This window comes from Fusarium mangiferae (assembly GCF_900044065.1).
Source record: "Fusarium mangiferae strain MRC7560 genome assembly, contig: FMAN_scaffold006, whole genome shotgun sequence".
In the NCBI taxonomy this organism is placed as follows: Eukaryota; Fungi; Ascomycota; class Sordariomycetes; order Hypocreales; family Nectriaceae; genus Fusarium; species Fusarium mangiferae.
The window spans coordinates 1895009-1913157 of record NW_024573926.1 but is presented as its reverse complement, the minus strand read 5'-3'; the positions used below and the strand labels follow the sequence as shown (position 1 = coordinate 1913157).

General features: G+C 49.8%; 6 protein-coding genes across 6 annotated transcripts; 4 read left to right on the top strand and 2 right to left on the bottom strand.

Moving 5' to 3' along the window:
* On the top strand, positions 1 to 1755 carry FMAN_03360 (uncharacterized protein; the record flags this gene model as incomplete). Its single annotated transcript, XM_041832169.1, has 2 exons — positions 1 to 799; positions 845 to 1755. The coding sequence occupies 2 exons, from the start codon at positions 1 to 3 to the stop codon at positions 1753 to 1755; spliced, it is 1710 nt and encodes a 569-aa protein (XP_041682660.1).
* A 1024-nt stretch (positions 1756 to 2779) lies between these two features.
* FMAN_03359 (uncharacterized protein) lies at positions 2780 to 4959 on the top strand (the record flags this gene model as incomplete). The annotated part of the gene is made up of 5 exons (XM_041832168.1): positions 2780 to 3095; positions 3148 to 3191; positions 3257 to 3353; positions 3406 to 4533; positions 4586 to 4959. The coding sequence occupies 5 exons, from the start codon at positions 2780 to 2782 to the stop codon at positions 4957 to 4959; spliced, it is 1959 nt and encodes a 652-aa protein (XP_041682659.1).
* Positions 4960 to 6399: 1440 nt separating this feature from the next.
* FMAN_03358 (uncharacterized protein) lies at positions 6400 to 7088 on the top strand (the record flags this gene model as incomplete). Its single annotated transcript, XM_041832167.1, has 2 exons — positions 6400 to 6732; positions 6789 to 7088. The coding sequence occupies 2 exons, from the start codon at positions 6400 to 6402 to the stop codon at positions 7086 to 7088; spliced, it is 633 nt and encodes a 210-aa protein (XP_041682658.1).
* A 1378-nt stretch (positions 7089 to 8466) lies between these two features.
* Positions 8467 to 9726, bottom strand: FMAN_03357 (uncharacterized protein; the record flags this gene model as incomplete). Its single annotated transcript, XM_041832166.1, has 1 exon — positions 8467 to 9726. One exon carries the CDS (start codon positions 9724 to 9726, stop codon positions 8467 to 8469), a length of 1260 nt encoding a protein of 419 aa, XP_041682657.1.
* A 2553-nt stretch (positions 9727 to 12279) lies between these two features.
* FMAN_03356 (uncharacterized protein) lies at positions 12280 to 15686 on the top strand (the record flags this gene model as incomplete). Its single annotated transcript, XM_041832165.1, has 6 exons — positions 12280 to 12333; positions 12408 to 12628; positions 12682 to 12974; positions 13021 to 14196; positions 14245 to 14640; positions 14686 to 15686. The coding sequence occupies 6 exons, from the start codon at positions 12280 to 12282 to the stop codon at positions 15684 to 15686; spliced, it is 3141 nt and encodes a 1046-aa protein (XP_041682656.1).
* Positions 15687 to 15766: 80 nt separating this feature from the next.
* On the bottom strand, positions 15767 to 17947 carry FMAN_03355 (uncharacterized protein; the record flags this gene model as incomplete). The annotated part of the gene is made up of 3 exons (XM_041832164.1): positions 15767 to 15983; positions 16033 to 16622; positions 16670 to 17947. 3 exons carry the CDS (start codon positions 17945 to 17947, stop codon positions 15767 to 15769), a joined length of 2085 nt encoding a protein of 694 aa, XP_041682655.1.
* Between the last annotated feature and the right edge of the window lie 202 nt (positions 17948 to 18149).

Here is an 18149-nt window from a genome sequence, read left to right as displayed (position 1 = left end):
ATGGATGACAAACACAAGAATTCTCCCGATGAGAACAATGGGGTTATCAGCCTCAGCAACAGCCCGGAGAGCACTAATGAAGCCGATGCGAAGGGCCCTCATGTGTGGCTTGTCGGCGGCGGCATTGCATCTCTTGCCGCTGCGGTCTTTCTGATCGAAGATGCAAAGGTCCCGGGGGATCATATCCACATTCTCGAGGCGTCGGGGAAAGCTGGTGGATCAATGGCGACGTTTTCGAAGCCAGCGTGGGACACGGGGTATCGAGTATCTGCGATTCGAAAAATGAGCCTTACGTATTATTGTTTGTATGGGATGTTAGAAAAGGTACCGTCGGACATTGAGGGCGAGACACTCGCAGCCAAATTACACCGGTTCAACCAAGCAAGGAGGAAACTCGGCGCATCCGGAACGAGATTGGTGAGGCAGGTCATTGACGACAATGGGACTGAGAAACCCGAAGCTGTTGATGTGAGCACAATGGGCATGAGTGTCAAGAACCAGTGCGATTTGATGAGAGTTGTTCTCGAAACGGAGGAGGAGCTGGAGGGCCTTGAGATTCAGGCTTTGTTTGAACCCGACTTCTTTGAGACGAACTTTTGGGATTTATGGTCGTCGCTCAATCGGTTTCACCCTTGGTGTAGCGCTGTTGAGTTCAGGCGGTGTCTGCATAGGATGTTGCATGAGTTTCCCAACATGGGGACACTATCTGGCGTGGAGCAGGCCCCCGAGGAAGACTTCGAGGCAATCATCAAGCCTTTGACGCAGTATCTGAAGGCGATGGATGTTGAGTTTCGGCACGGTAAGTTCGGGTATTCGTTTGAAGGGGCAAAGCTGACCTGTGTAGGCATTCAAGTTAGCGGTCTGGAGATTGAGGATGTAGGTTCCGACTTTCGAGTGTCGGCCTTGAAAACATACCAAGACAACAAGCATGTCTTGATAACAACTGGACCTGATGATCTTGTACTTCTCACACTCGGATCACTCACATCTGGAATGGGATACGGCACAAATGACCAACCGCCGCCGACGATGGAGCTTCGCGATTCAGCACCGCACGAGCTCGATCCCTCATGGACCTTCTGGGATAGACTTGCGATGGATCGCCCCGAGACATTTGGTAACCCTGAAGCATTCTTCGACCGACCTTCAAAGTCAACATGGCTCTCCTTCACCGTCACACTTCGCGACCCAGCATTCTTCGAGCACTTACGTACCTGGACCGGCACACTAACAGGAGCTGTACCATTAATAACCTTCCGCGACTGCCCCTGGATGCTGTCCCTCACAATTCCCCAACAACCGTATGTCAGAGATCAACCCTCCGATGTTTTCGTATTCTGGGGTTATGGCCTTTTCCCCGATCAACAAGGCCGCTACGTCAGAAAACCGATGCTCGAATGCACCGGCGCAGAAATCCTCACCGAGCTTCTTCACCTAATGGCCTTCCCCCTCCAGCCCACCCTCGAGCGCTCCATCACAATCCCCTGTTTGATGCCGTTAATCGGAAGTCCATTCCTGACACGAAAGAAGGGCGATCGACCAAAAGTTATACCTGATGGGAGCAAGAACTTGGGTTTGATGGGACAGTTTGTTGAGATTGAGAGGGAGGTGACATTTACGATGGAGTACTCGGTTAGGTCGGCGCAGTTGGCTGTGTATGGGCTCATGGGATTGGATAAGAAACCTCCGGGGGTGATGGGTGAGGATCATTCTGTGTTAACGTTGGGAATGGCGCTGAAGACGATGATGACTTGAGGGGAGTGTAACTGGTTCGGACTAGGCGTTAGGAAAAGCAACAAAAGGACGGAAGGACTGTGGCATGCTTATCTTGATCATATGTATAGTAGAAAGGGACTCAAATTTCTTTCAAACAGGGAAATAGATGCATTGGTTTCTTCAAGTGACCGAATCAAAGTGGATGTTTGCTGCATGTACAGCTTCAGCATTCGTAACTAAAACAAAGCAAACCTTAGGCCTCAATCGTAAACAATGGAAAGTTTTAGGTAATATCGCATTAAATTAGAGTAAATTCTACTATAATTGATCCTATTCCCAAACCTGAAGGTCTTGATCGGGGTTAATAGGCCATCTTTATGGCCTATTTGCAACAATAGTTAAGGTAGCTATTTACGCAACGTAAATAAGAACAAGCAGGTATCAATTCTATTTGTAAATTCAAGGATCCTAGACAATAGATCTATTATTCTGTACTGTATGTGCTAGTGAGGGGGGCATCTCGTGTATATAACATCCTACCGCATGGCCAAACCTCCATCCTCCAACATACCCCTTCTTATACACTCAACATACTATTATAACTTCACAAACATCTATATCCTTATTTGAAGCTCTATATATGCGAAGAACACCCTATTATGAGGCATTAGAGTGGTTTTGACCAGAGTGCATCGTCGACACTGCCACGACAGGGCGAGTTCCCTCCCGTGGTCCCTCCAGGGGGCACGCCTGAGCTCCTACTTCAAGTCGACGTCAAGCCTGAGGCTGCCTTACCCTGGCCCATCCGCACCTTCAGCAATTTTCGTTATTTCCCCGACAACGGACCGGGCTAGCCTTCCTCTACCCCTCTTCATCTCTCTTCTCCTTCCCCGCCTTCTTCCGCCTTCAACCGTATCCTGTTCATCAACATCCACATCCTCCTCAACTCACAAACAATATTAAACCATTCACCAAACTTTCATCCCATTTCCTCACATCTTCCTTTCCGTTATCCACTGTCACTAAACCTCATCTCTCCAGTTGTCCCGTATTCTTTGCCGCCATGTCTTTCGCGCGAGATGCAGAAATGCAGCATCTTGCGCGGCTGCAGCTTGACTACATCACTGAGTTGCTCTCACAGAACCCAAAGGGAGATGAATTGCCTGAGTTTATCCAGGACCTGATACGCACCCGTCCCTACTTGGAACTCGTTGCCGTGGGGGCCGCAGTGTTCAATGAAGAGACTGTTAATGCTCGAGTCAACAAAAGCTTCTCTGCCCCCGAGTATGATGTCGAAGGGCTTCACGCTCCGTCTCCTTCGGCCACGGCACCTACTCGCCAGGTTGGTGAACTCGTTACTGCTGTTGCTGGCACCATGGGTAGGCAATATCAACGCACCCAGACCATCACATCACTGACTGATTTGCTTAGATGAGTTTCGCGCAGACGGACAGTTGGACAACGTCGAAGAGGATGCCTAGGAGCCCCATTTGACTCACTCCACTACTGCCACTGTCGCCTCTTTTTCCGACTCTGCCAGCGATATTGTGATCACGCCTGCTCCTGGTACTCCTCCTGGTCCTTCTGTGGAGGTCGCATATCAGAATGCCTCGCCCGTCTTGATGCCGCTCTTCGAGGTAAAGAACCACCTACCTGTGTAATCTAAGTTCCTTACTAATATTATACCAGATCGACATGATTGCCTCTCTGACATCTATGCCGATGACAATGCTGGTGCTCCTCCGCCGACTCCCTGGGAGTTGGAGACTGTTCACTCAAACAGTAGCAAGGTCTCAAAGGTCACGGAAACTGCTCTTGCTTTCCTCTCCAAAACGGATGTGGGTCACATCATTGAAGCCCGGGCACAGAGTTCCAGTCAGTCAATCTCTTCGCGAGAGGCAGAGCATGGCACCCCTCAAAAGGACTCGGCTACCCGCGATGTCGAAAGTGTCAGTATTGAGACTGAATCCCCAACACCAACAACCCAACTCCACCACGATGAGGTTGATGCGGGCCTCATTTCTTTTGATGAGGATCTCACTCCTGCTGGCACTATCCCGACTACTATCGGAGATGTTTCCCCTCCTACGAGCACTTTCGCTAAGGAGTGGGAAGAGAGCGAAAGTGGCAATGTCGCACTTGATGTCTCCTGTACCATCCCCCACTCTGTCGAGTCTGAGACCGAGCTTCCGGTGCAGACCTCTGAGGTTGTCCCTTTCTCCACCAAGGGAACTACTTCGGCTCCCAATGATGAGTGCACTGTCTCTGCCGAGCCGCAGTGCGCTGCTGTATCCATCACTGGTGACGACGCATTTACACCTGCAATCAGTGTCCACAAGGATAGCAATGTTATCAAGTGCTTCAAATGTGGTAAAGACTGTGATGGTAATGTCATCACATGCTCTTGCGGCCATCATTATGGTGCTGATTGTCTTAACGACGTGGTCAAGGCTTCAATCCATGGGTCCACTCCCTTCCCTCCTGTGTGTTGCGAAATTCCAGTCCCCGTTGACATCAACTCTTCTATCTTCGATGAGAAGATTTTGTACGATTTCCTGTGGATGAAATTTGGGGCATCTGATGTCGGTGAACAGGGCAGCATCGGTGAACAGGGTGACAAGTCACTTCCCTCTCCCCATTCTCTCCCTTCTCTTCCATCTACTCCGTTTACCCCATCTACCCCCTCTGTTCCCTCTCCTCCCTCGATTTCAACCGAGGAGGAAGCGGAGTACTCCTTCAGTGGATTTGGTGAAGAAGTAGCCGATAATGGAGATTCCAAGTGCCGCTTGTGTCACAAGACTATTGAGAAAGGCTTGTGTAAGTAATAGTCTGTTGCATCCAGTACTAAACTAATAGACTCTGTTCATAGATTGTCCGGACTGTTGCTACCGATGCAACAACAGCAGAGCGGACTGCAAATGCGACTGGTGGGATGGCCGCCAGCGCCGTGAAAAGGACTTGGCTATCGTCAAAACGTCAACCTCACAAACTGTTCAACCACAGGTTGCACCCTTTCGGGGACAACGAAAGCAGTTTGGGGGCATTTTCCAACGCAACAACGGGACACCTCGTGTCGAGACCCAGAATGGGGCTTGCCAGCACCCATTGATGAAGCAGGTCAAGTTTTCGGGACGATGCTTTGACTGCCACCACATGCTGCCTACTTTCCTATGGCAGTGCACACGCTGCAAATATTCAGTTTGCAAGCATTGTGGTATGAAGCGGGGGATCTTTTCCCACTGAAGTTTCTTTGTTGTTTACTACGTTGATAATGGAAATGTCATGGGGATGTATCGATGAGTTGGTGAAAATGGAAGGGTGTCGATATTGCGACGATGATGTGTGGGTGATGGTGATGTGCTGGCTTTGAGAAGCAGTCATTGTGGTGGGAGGAGGTCTGGTCCAGTGTGCTCCAGTGTGCTCCAGTTTGCTTTGTCCTTGTCAAAAGTAGATATAGTAGCCTGTAAGATAGGAAGAATATGGATGAGTTATGTATTTAAATTGTTTCCTACCCTCTGAGTAGCTTCGAGGCGGCGCCTGGTCAAAATGTCAAAGCGAAAGTATTGTAAGGTGTGGGCTGAATTGTGCACTGCTACTCTATGTCAAGCACTCTGCTTTACAACTGCGACAAACTGTCTGCCTGCCGAGAGAATGATGACCAAGGTCAAAGTGAATATATTTGCTTTGACAGTTGCTAAGAGTGGCGTTTGTCAATGTGATGTTTGTGTAGTGGCTCTGTCTCCTTGCGCACTCCGTCACCTTCCCTTGCTACATTGCCAGAGGTTGTGCAGTAACTACTAGACGATGCATCTTTTGAGTTCCTGTTACATTAATGACGGGAAAATTGTCTCTCTTTCTACTTTAATGATAGCCTCAAAAAATATATGCTTAAGTTCGCAATGGGATTTGGAGCTTCAGAGCATCGTGACACTTCGATCACAACTTTTTGGACCTTGGTCAACAGTACCGATGAGGCGCAGAAGCTTTTCTGGTACTCGAATATTATGAGAAGTCCTGTTTCGTATTATTTTAGACGAGAAAGTCAAGGTAAGGCGCGCGATGCAAGCATCAGCTATCAGGTCTATCAACTCAAAATAACGCCCCCAAAAATATAATTTAGGAGCATACTAACTACAAGTATAGTAGCCCAAGAAAAGTTTCTAAGAGACTTATAGTTACCATAGAACATAGGAAAGGAAGATAATTTTGGTGTATCTCCATTCCATGAGATGCTCTCTCCCCAGCCGGGAAGGCAACCTCCTGCAACCATGGGTAGCGGACCTCTCACTCAACCAGCGAGCTGCTTGGGTACACGCCTCCCGATTGAATTTGCCATACACTTCTGCATCGTCGAAATGTTCGTATAGTTGTATTTATTATACATTACTATTATAGCGCTCTCCTTACTGCCTCTAGCTCCAGCCTACTCTCACCTCCAAGCCGGCGACGAATATGCTTCAACACGCAAGTCTCCTCCGATTGTATACGGGGCCAATTTCAAAAGTATCGCAAAACTCGCTTGCCTTCGCCGTTAACAGGTTCGACTACTGCACCATTAATGATATGCCCAGTGTTGGTATAACTGAGCCGCTGTTGGGGTGTTCCCCTGAACACCGCTGATGCGCTGATAATCAGCTTTCTTGAACAATATTGCGCTTCTCTCCCACTCTACTCGCGTTAATCATGAGGAAGCTAGTCGTTTATCTGCGCAACAGCGCGGTCTCGGCAGCCATGGCAGGCACGTGGAGTGCAGGTTGTACGCTCGAAAGTATAGGGGTGTACTCCCTCACAACACACTCTACAGTAGCCGGGTCCCTCCACCCTCTGCCAGTCGTGGTCGCACATCATAGGTGGGAGCCGAGCAATATTAGCATTAGGGGCCGCTGGAGCAGGCTGCGGCGGGGCGTCAAGCTGAAGTTGTTGAAGGGCAGAATCGATATCCCATTAGCAATCGCATGTCTCAGATCCTTTACCGCAGCCGTAGCAGAACTCATGGCCGCAGGGACAAGCTTCGAGGTATAAGTCAGTAAGTTTAAAAGGTTGATGAGTTGGTTCGGTGACATACTCATAAGGGGGCAACCCTCAGACCGCTCGATGAGGTGACCGCAACGAGAACATCGCTTCCAGCCTTCGCCCTCCGCGAGTTCCAAGGACTTCTCCCACTCATTCTGCTTCTCACAATCTCCTGCATGTGCCTTGTTCTTGCACACGGTGCAAGTTATATCGTTACAAGCAGGGCACTTTGCCTCGTCGCCGTAGCAGGGTTCACCATCGTCGGAGGTGTTGTTGGGAGGGATGAACTCGAGGCATTGACGGTTGCTGCAGTACGTTCGATCCATTGTCCTGTATTCAACCAGCTTCTTACGATATAGCTGCATGTCATTCTCAGGTACATATTCCTCGATGACTTTGGGGGGTATCTCTTCATTGCAGCATTTGACGGGGAAGTGCAATGTGGACGAGAGAGATACTTTGACGGCTTCGATGATGCATAGATTGCAATATTCATCCCCGCATGTAAGTGGTTGGAATGCCTCGATTGGTCGTAGTTCTCCGCAGATGTCGCAGTGCTGCATTTCTGTTTCGGTAGACTCTTCTTCAGAGGCGGCGCGTTGTTGGCCCTGCTGCGATGTCGCTTCGCTATGTTCGTCATCTGATGGGTCATCAGAAAGAGGTTCAAGCATGTCTTCCGAGTTCTCGTCAACTTCGTCTTCAACAGTCATTTCGTCGTCTGAGGTGTTGTCTTCGCCTTCTGATCCCCCATTGGGCTGATGTTCCTCCGAGTCTTCTCCAGGTTGGTAGTTTGACTCTGCGTCAGAGAGACCATCAAGACTGTCACCCGTATACTCACTGCCTTCATCATCCACATCCATCTCATCGTCTAGGTCCGCCTCATCATGGGAACTGGCATCTTGGGTATCCAGTTCCTCACCGAGTTGTTGCCCAGGTGTTTGCTCGTTTTGGGCCACTGCGATGACAGACGGGTCTACCTCAGATGAGGTATTCTCGTCGTAGTCCTGTCGCGTGTCCATGGCGGAAGTTGATGGGAAGTCACAAGTAAAAATGGTGGACGATGGGGAAAAAAACGAATATCGCAAAACTGACTATTTCAAAAGTTTATGGCGTGGGAAAAAAAGACAAAACGTATATGTTGGTGGTCTATGCAGCTCTCGGCCAGCCGGCTTGCAGTGCTAGTCGTGACTATTGCCCATACCTTTTGTACAAAAGCTTATGGCAGGGACACCACTTGAGCATAATTCGAGATGACCATACTTTACCAGAGTCTAACAACGAAAAGCTTTCTCAGTCAAGTACGTACGACGCCTTTTATTCAAGGCCATCGTCAGACACATCTCAGATTCTCTTCAAACTTCTTTTGTGGGCTCCTGAGGCTTCGCGCAGCACTAACACTGGGGCCTCGATGGACGAAGAGACGGTCACATCAGTATAAGACGACGAGTACCTACTGCCATCCGACTTACATCCGACTTACATCTATCCTTGTTCATTCTCTTCTTTCGTTCGTCTCCTCTGGCAACGATGGGGACTTGACTGCAATGAGAGGCCCTTCGAGGTAACAACACAGGCTGTGGTGTCAAGCAAGAACAAGCTTGGGTAGGTTCAGCCCAACTTGGAATCACTGCGACTGACTTCTCATACGTAGGTTTAGGCCCTCTGGCCACAAGATCTCTGTTTCTCTCAACACCTCGACGAAGCCTCAACTACAAATACCCCCCTCCCACCCTTCGATCACTCAATCAGGGTCCTCGACCTCGGCGCAAGAACACCAACACAGGACCAAATATTGAGGGGCTTCGCTCTAGGATCTGGGTTGAACGCAGAATTGCCAGCAATGGGATCGCGGCTGAGGTATTCAAGAAATCCGCACGAAGTAGCAAGAATACAGCTCACATTGTCGATCAGCACCCGCATCACATTCGGCTTGACATCAACCTCGACCAAATCCTCCTTTCCATAGCGGTAGAACACCTTTCGATCTCTCTTCTCCTCCTCTACCTCCTTTTCCGCATCCTTTTCCGTCCTGCATGTGCGGCACGGGTCGAACTCCTCATCGATAAGCCAAAGTCGCACTCCCCCTATTATCCGGACGACGATGAGGTGCAGCAGCAGCAGGAAAAGGCCCCTCGGGTTATTCTTGGTCTTTGCTTCCGTCAGCCTCATGGGCGGGTTATCGAGTCGCGTGATGCCATTGGACCAGGATATGTCGAATACGAAGCCGATATTTCCCAGGATGGGGGAGCCGTCGCTTGTCGGGGAGATGGCATTTTCGCGAAAGAGCTGAACCGCTTTGTCTTCTTGTTCTGTGTCTGTAAGTTGTCGTGCTAGTTCACGCATCCATCGTTCATCCTCCAAGATGAAGAGATCTCTCGCTGGGTGGATCGCAACAATGTTGTTGTACATGCCATCTATGCTGACTACCGATGCGAAGTCTTTGTACCATTTACTATGACGTTCCGGGTAGCCTTTCTGCATCAACAGGTCTTCATTCTGCCACGCGGCCTCCATAGTGAACGGCTCGCGAATCTCTTTTGGTACTGTTTGCAAGTTCTTCAAGACGCTCTTCTTCATTTCTTCCCAGTATTTCCGTCGAAACCTCCGGCTAATGACCCATCTAGACTCAATACAAGCTTTCCACATACCGTAGTCCCAATGTACAACTGATTTCAGTACTTCAGGGCAACACGACATAGGCTCGCGCATCTTGTGATCGTCCAGCCGCCTCGTAACTCGTGATCCAAAGAGTGGCGGACTCTTGTAGCCAACGTCACTCGTCTCGAGCAACGACGGATCATCGCCCTCCCAAGCATGTACTCGAAAGCGATGCGTCGCGTTGTAGTTCTTCGATGGCTGCGGACGCATTGCTGCTTCCCAGATCAAGAGTCTGACATCTTGGTGGAGGTACGGAAACCAGTGGAAATGGCGGTCCGGTACTTTCTTCTGGGCCGGCGGTGGTTCTGCTGGCAAATCCGGCGAATGCATAGTATTCATTGGCAAGATCGGCTGGGGTGGTGAGGGCGAAGGGAGGTTGATTCGGTCATGGTGAGGGGGAACAACATGGTGATGTGTGCTCAGGGCTTTGCTTAAACTCGGCGCACCGAACTCAAAAGTCCGACTTTGTTTATCGTGGTGTTGAATCGGATTGGTTGTTCGCGGAAAGTTTGATAGTTGTGAGGCGCTGAGAGGCTGTATGGTGGAAGCCGCGATTTGCCTAGAATTAAGACGAAAAGGGGACTAATCATAAAAGGTCACGAAATAAAAGGCCGCGTATTGATCTGCCACGTTGGTTTATTTAAGAAAAAAAATCGGACTTCTCATGTGCTTGAACTGGAGACGTAAGTTCTCTCTTCCCTCGTGTCTTCAAGCAGCAGACCACTTCAGACCATTGGCTTCAGGGGAGGAAAGGCGTACCTGGTCAACCAACAGCTTCCCTCAGCTCTTTCCTAAGCTCATCAAAGAATCTACTCGTCAAGGATTGTTGTCTCGAGTTTTCAAACTTCTCCTCTCTTTGGTATGCTGACCGAAACTTGGCTGAGAGGGTGATGTGAGGAGAAGAAAGGAGGACGCAATGCATGCCAGGAGAGTCGACCAAACCATTTCGAGATGCAGGAGCTCAGGGCGAAGTGACAGGGCGGAGGTAGACATCCAGACGGCAAGGCTTTGTCATTCCAAGTTGCACGGAAGACAACATTGTTGCAAACAATCCAACAAAAGGGGTTCTGGAACTATGGAACTATCTCACTCGATAGCAACTATCTCTTTCTACAAGGACAACAACAATATTTCTCGGCTGAATATTGACCCACGCGAAGTAGGTCTATGATCTGATTGATATCCATCTCCCCTGGTCAACCACAGAAGAATTTCGTCCCCAACAGATTCTAGACCCAACAAGGCTGCAGCAAACACAGATCAAGCACGATTAACTTCCTCTGATCGGCTGATCAACTGCAAGAAATAACAAGGGATACTTCTGTGCCTTGACCATGGCTTTTCAAGTTTGCGTCGTAGTCAGAACATTCTCGTCAGTCTCTGTCCCGGAACCCCTATTCCGGAAACCTTGATTCAGCCTCTTCTCTGACCTCGCAAGGCCGGCCCTAATCGGGCAACTGGTGTTCCTGCATATGAAAAGGAGGTAGTGAGAACTTGGTTTGGTAGTGGCCTCCAAGACTTGCTAGACCCGTATTGCCGAGCCTGCTGAGCAGTCGGTAATGGGCCTTCGGCACGCGATTGGATGGTGATTTTGCAGTTGAGGCTGCAAGATGCCTCGCTTAGGTTCTAACAGTTTCCAGGAACGATCCTTGTATCACAGCGGTTGGTTGAGATCAAAAACTCTATCTTAGACAATAGGTGGTTCAGTTGACACGGCATTTTCTACCAAGTTCCCCGACGTAACCGTTTTATCCTTGGCGTTAGATCTAAAGAGGACTAGGAGGCTCTTTTCTGCATGTTTCACCGGTAATAACATATCACAGTGACAGATCAACTATACCTATCAGGTATTTTCCTCCGATGTCATTCGTGTCATACGTAGTCAAGTCGGAAGACCCGACGTTGAGTTTAAACTTTATGTCTCAACCAACAGGGATCAAGGCGTGAGAGGCCCGCGGGACCACAGGCCGAATAAGCGGAACCCCCTAAACGGGCATATCCGAGTGAAAATCTCTGAGTCGATCACCACGATTCGCTGTAACCGAGGAGCCACCACAATCCTTGGTTATAGCAGGATATCAGTATAACGTCACTGCCTACGTTCTATGACCCATTAAGTCATCTGGATATCCGAGCTGAAAACAAGGGTTTGTGATATTTGGATCTGCAATGCGTGGGGATTTCGTAAACCTGTGGTCTAGACCCTGACCCCCCTGTCCTTGGCCGTGCTCCCGATAGAGCATTGATTGGCTCTCGTTGCAAATGCATCAAGACCCTTACAGCGAAATCTCAGAATTCCCCCCCTTCCTCTTCATCGCGAATTTCTTCAGTCGAGAGAGAGACACAAAGCCACCATCGGCTAATTCGCCAAGGACCCGATGCGATAAATGATTACCGATGTGGGAGGACAGAATAGGAAATTCGAGTACCCATATCTCCAGGCCCGTCAACGGGGTTGACAGGTAGACGGTCCCCTAAAAAGATTAGATTGGGCTGACTGCGCCGCAATGATCGCTACAAGACTCCCTGTCCCGTCGCCGCCTCCCTCTCTCCAATGCCGTCTTCCCAGAGGTAGCCCACCCACTTTTCGTTCAGTTGATCCCCGAAGGACAACGGGCACAGACACAGACACAAGAGAAACATCCCACTTTCAACGTCACCTCGACGACTTCATCTCGATCATCTCCGCCTCTTGATAGATAGATCTTCTCCTTCTCCTCGCAGCGAGAACGATAAATCCATTCATCCATGTCTGCGGTCTCGACACCCACAAGCTTCGTTGCGAGGTAACGAACGATGCGGCAACGCATTCTCATCGTTATCTCGAAGCTAATCTGAGCCTGACTCCTCCATTCTCTCAATCCATTGATCTTGATTCGCCCTCTGTCCAACATGGCCGCCAATTGGCATTCTCTCATCGCGAGAGCGGCTTTTGAGTTGCCAGTCGTAAGTTAAACTTTTTTCTCATCAACTCTAACTCTATTCCCACTTCAACGTGGCTGACCATCATCTACTTTCAGGAGGGCGATGACTCTCGGGTTGGTTCTACGCGAGATGGTTCCAGTGGCGGTACCCTGAGCTCCAACAACGCTTCAAAATCATCATCGCTGCAATCTCTTGGAGGAACATTTATACCTGTCGTCATTTACTGCGCTGTTTGTCTCTTGTTCTTTTCGGTTTTTCGCGTGAAATGCCATCGAGTCTACTCCCCTCGGTCGATACCCAGCTTGCGTTCCCCTCAGTAAGCAAGCAGCAAATCTTTCAGCTCTCAATCATTGCTGACAGCCTCTGTAGCACCCCCATACCGCCACTTCCCAATGGCTGGTTCAACTGGATCAAGCCATTCTTCAAAACTCCAGATACTTTCGTTCTTAACCATGGCTCGCTTGATGGGTTCTTCTTTTTGCGATACCTCAAGGTCCTGCGAAACACTTTCCTTGTGGGCATCCTGATTGCTTGGCCAATTCTCTTTCCCGTCCACCTTACTGGAGGCAAGAAGCTCACCCAATTGGACATGTTGACAATTGGTATGATTGAGAACAAAAAGCGCATGTTTGCCCATGTCGCTGTTGCCTACTTGTTCTTTGGTAAGTACTTAAACGACAGCGCTCAATGGCACCGCTAATTGATCAGGCTTTATTCTCTTCACTGTCATTCGAGAGTGCTTCTACTATGTTGGTATTCGTCAGGCTTACCTCTCGTCTCCTCACTATGCCAAGCGGCTATCATCCAGGACAGTACTCCTCACTTCTATCCCTGAGCGATACCTCGACGAAGCTCGGTTGCGGAAACTCTATGGCGACTCTGTGAAGCGAGTCTGGATTCCACGCACTGCCAAGGCTCTCGTCAAATTGGTGGAGGAACGAGAACAAACGGCGATGCGCCTGGAAAAGGCAGAGATTGCGCTCATCAAAAAGGCAAACATGGCTCGAAAGAAGCAACTCGGCAAGAATCCACCATCGACTGCATCCTCCGCCGAACCATGCGCCGGACCATCTTCTGGAGATTCTAGTTCTTCGTGGAGGACGGAACCCAGCAGCGAGGAGCCCCGTACGAGCTCCCCGCGACGTGTCGAGACATCGGACACTCACGTACAAGAGACCGAGGAGGGAGGGGTCCAGAAGCACAAGTCTGCGCCTGAGGTATCCGAAAGAACTAGAACCAGCAACGCCCACGATATACTCGAAAAGTCCGCCGAGGACCCTGAATATGTGCACCCCTACGGCCTCAACCCAGATCTCCCCGATGTACGAGGATCCGTCGCCGCTCAATGGCTCTCCGTGACGGCCAGACCCCACCACCGTCCACTGCACAACTTCTTTCGACGAGTCGACACTATTCGATGGTGTCGCATGAAGTTGAAGGAATTGAACCTCGAGATCTTCAAGCTCCGACGCCAGGTTCGCCGTGGTGATGGACAGACACTCCCAGCTGCATTCATCGAGTTCGACACGCAGGAAGCTGCGCAAGCTGCTCACCAAGTCGTCGCCCATCATCGCCCTCTTCAACTTGCTCCTCGTCTTTTGGGCGTTCGACCAAATGAGGTGGTCTGGAGTGCTCTTCGAATGCGTTGGTGGGAGCGCATCATCCGGCGTTTGCTCATCATGGCTCTTATTGCCGTTGCGATCATCTTTTGGTCCATCCCATCTGCCATGATCGGCATCGTGTCCAATATCAAGTTCCTGAGTGGTATTGTCTTCCTTAAATGGATCAAACTATTGCCCAGTCCTATCCTTGGCTTCCTTCAAGGTTTCATCCCTGCGATCGCTCTGTCGTTCTGGATGTCGCTTGTCCCGGCAATGCTCCGATGTAAGTCTACTATTACCGATCCCCTGTTGCAACTACTAACTCCCCTAGTCTGTGGCGTCCAAGCAGGAATTCCCTCTTTGGTACTGGTCGAACTGTTCACCCAAAAGGTCTACTTTGCTTTCCAAGTGGTACAAGTCTTTTTGATCACGACATTGACATCGGCCGCTTCCGCCACGACAATGCAAATCATCCAGCAACCAATGTCGACGCCTAGTCTCCTCGCCACAAACCTTCCCAAGGCGTCAAACTTCTACCTTTCGTACATTCTTGTACAGTGTTTGGCCATAGGAGCTACCGGTCTCCTACACATCTTCGAGCTAATCAGACATCACGCATTCGGTAGAGTGGTACAGAATCCCAGGACTCGCTTCAATGTTTGGTACAACCTACGTCCTCCTCGCTGGGGTGGCATCTTCCCCATCTACACAAACATGGCGTGCATTGGTAAGTCGTATAGCCAAGAATCCCCTTCTATGCTAACACCTCTAGCCTTCTCTTACACAGTTATCGCTCCATTGATCCTCCTCTTCGCATGCGCCGGAATGGCTTTTACGCGCCTCATCTACCGATACAACATTCTTTACGTCTTCGACTCGGAAATGGATAGCATGGGATTGTTTTATCCCACCGCCCTAATGCAGCTCATCACAGGACTTTACCTGGCCGAAATCTGCATGATTGGTCTCTTTGCGATCAATTTCGCCTTCCCGCCTATGGTGTTGATGCTCATCTTCCTAATCTTCACCGTCATAGTGCACATGTCCTTGAGAGAGTCGATATCACCTCTGCTGCAGAATTTGCCACAAACATTGGCATTGGAGGAAGAACTACAGGAGCAGGAGAGGGCTGAAGCAGAGGCAAAACTTCAAGCAGCTGCGGAGTCGGGAGAGGCCAATGGTGGAACTGCTGCCAGTTACTTCGATACGGAACAGAACTTTGGTGAGGAAGAATTCGAGGACACGCCGACAGATGACGAAGACGAGCAACTTCACGAGGGACCACAGAGCTCAAGGGCTGTCGAGGGCGCAGGTGGTTTGAGATTGATGGCCACAGAATGGATAAAGTCAAGCACCAAGGAGCAATTGAAGAAAGAGGTGCAAGAGTCAGGAGTTAAGAAGTTCTTGGACAGATGGATTCTCCCTGCCAAGAGGTCAAACCCGGATCAACCACCATCCTTCATCCAGCGATTCTTCCACCCCGAGATCTACGAAGACTTTATCGCCTTGCGAAAACTAATTCCCTTCGAAGAACTCGCTGACGCAGACTACTCAGGAGACGAAAAGCTATCTAACTACTGGCCTCCCGAGCTCTGGATGCAAAAGCCCGTCTTGTGGATCCCTCGCGACGAAGGCCGCGTCAGTCGCCAAGAAGTTGCACACACGAGAAAGATTACGCCGATCACAGATGTCGGTGCTTCACTGGACGAGAAGGGACTTGTCGTCGTTGATGTTGAGGCTGCGCCGTTTCCTAGGATGAGAGTGGTGCACTGAGCTAGTATGATGTACGATAGATCTTGCCATGATACCCTCTTTTGCATATAAGCGTTGGATAATATTGCACTTTAATACATTTACAATACTGACGATTTCGTTCCTGGTGTGCTGGTGACTTCGCCGTAGTATGCCTTGTCGTTGGGTTCACGACCGAGAAAGTTGCTGAGGCTTTTGAGCTCCGGTTGACTTCCTCCTGGTTGAAGAACAAGCTCGCGGTATCGTAAACCAGTAGTCTTATCCATTGGGTCATCTTTGAAGTGGCTAACCCAAAGATCGGTCGCGTACACCTTTGATCTGCGACTCGTTAGCAACACTTCTTAATGCTCGTCGCGTGACGACTTACAGGGCATAAGTAAAATACGCAGCATCATACGCCCTGAACGGATGCGCAAACGACGCCTGTCCAATACTATCCGCCCTTCCCAATCCCATGATCTCCGTCTTACTCTCATTCCACAACCTCGTCGTATCAACCGCCCTCCCCTCCTCCGCATTATGAATCGTAAGATCAAACAGCGCCAAAAACACCTGATACAGCATCGCATGCGCCCCATTAACATGTTTCGTCCTCGCGATATCCATCGCTAACTTCTCCGGTAGCACCTCACCCGGTCTTTCACCCTCGTTCTTAGCATTCCAGAAGCTTAGGTACTCGGAGGATAGGTACGAGTAGTGTTTTCCTAGGCGTTGTAGCACGGAGGGCACCCAGATCCAGTTCTCGAGAAGAATGCTCGGTATCTCGACAAAGTCGCGTGCGCAGCCGTGTTGGTGGTTGGTGTGTGTCACGAGCTTGTGGATTGCGTGGCCGAGTTCGTGAAACATTGTTTTTAGCTCCGAGTGTAAGAGGAGAGTTGGCTGGGAGGGCGTGTGGAGCAGGGATGTTATTAGTGATGAAGAGGGATAATGGCGTTTGTTGTCTGATGTTACAAAGCCCTGAGACTGTGAGTAGATAGCTCCGTTCGTTGGGCTGGGAGACTTACAGGCTGGATGAGAGAACTATGCGCACCAGCATACTTCCCCTCTCGTGCATAAAGATCAAGGTAAAGATACCCAAGGAACTCACCACCTTGATCCTCAGCATTCCACGCCTCGTAAACAGTCACATCCTTCTGCCAAACAGATGCATCGGTGGGTATGAACACCATCCCAAAGATCTCCTCAAAGATGTTCAACATACCCTTCAAACTATGGTTAACCTCAAAATACTCCGAAATCAGCAGTGAATCAACAGAATATCTCTCCTTCTCCAATATCCTCGCATAGAACGCCCAGTCCCATGCATTCAACCTCTTCACATCATCCCCATCCTCATCTGTGCCGTTATCTCGGATGTAAGCCTTCTTTATCTCAAACAAGGTCTTCATCTCGTCATCTGCAAGGGGCTTCAACTCTGTTCTCAATTTGTTCAGCATTTCCATGACGCTCTCGACACTTTTTGCCATCTTATCTTGCATCTTGAGTTCGGCGTGGGTGTTGAAGCCGAGCATTCGCGCGGTGCTGTTGCGTAGCTCGACGGCGCGCTCAAGACGGGTTACGTTCTCGGGAAAGCGGCTTTCTTTGGCGATGTTGTATGCTTTGCGTGTTTGGGCTCTGGTGGCGTGTTTCATGATTGAGATCATGTGGCCTTTTTTGAAGGTTGCTTTGAGGAGCCCTTCATCATTTGTCTTCATTGCGTCGAGAATTGATGCTGGTACACCGTTGAGTTGCTCCCGCGTGAAGAAGATACCGTCGTCGGATTCGCTAATGGTCTTGCGCACTGCAACGAGAACTTCATTTCGTTTTTGCACAGCAGCTTTGTACTGTTCCCTCACATCCTCATCCTCGATGCCCGCTCCAGTGTTCTGGTAAGCCCTATGCGTCTTGAACAAGGTATACACATCCTCCTCTCCCAGCTTCTCCTCCCCACGCCGATGCTTCTCATAAACAGCTTTAACGAGAGCAGCTATATCCCTCCTCATGAGAGCCTCAGAATTGGCTTTAAGAAGCATCTCCTCCGCTGTGCGCGATGCATCGCGGAGATCTTTATCCTCTGACACAGAGCTGAAGAGACGGATGATGAGGGTTTGTTTAGATACTGCGTGATCATCATTTAGCATGGGCGTAAGAAGACTTTCGAATGTCGCGGTTGAGGGCGTGAGTGTTGATGAGAGGTCGTCTTCGAGAGCTGTGGTTGATGAAATGAGGGATGATGTCTGTGAGAGGATGGCGGAGGGTGTCGTTGTGAATGAGGGAGGTTGTTGTGGTGGTTTACGAGACATTGTGTGAATATTCTGAAGTTTTCTTTTTGAGAAGAGGAGAGAGAGTGGTTGCGGGCGGGTGAGAAGGAGCATAAGTCTCATGAGTGATGTTGTAGATGTTGAGTTTTGGAAGCGCCAAACTGCGGGGCTGGTGTTTGCTGAAGATCCATCAAGAAACGATCGAAGCATAACAGCTCAATATTGCTTCGTATAGATACAGGTA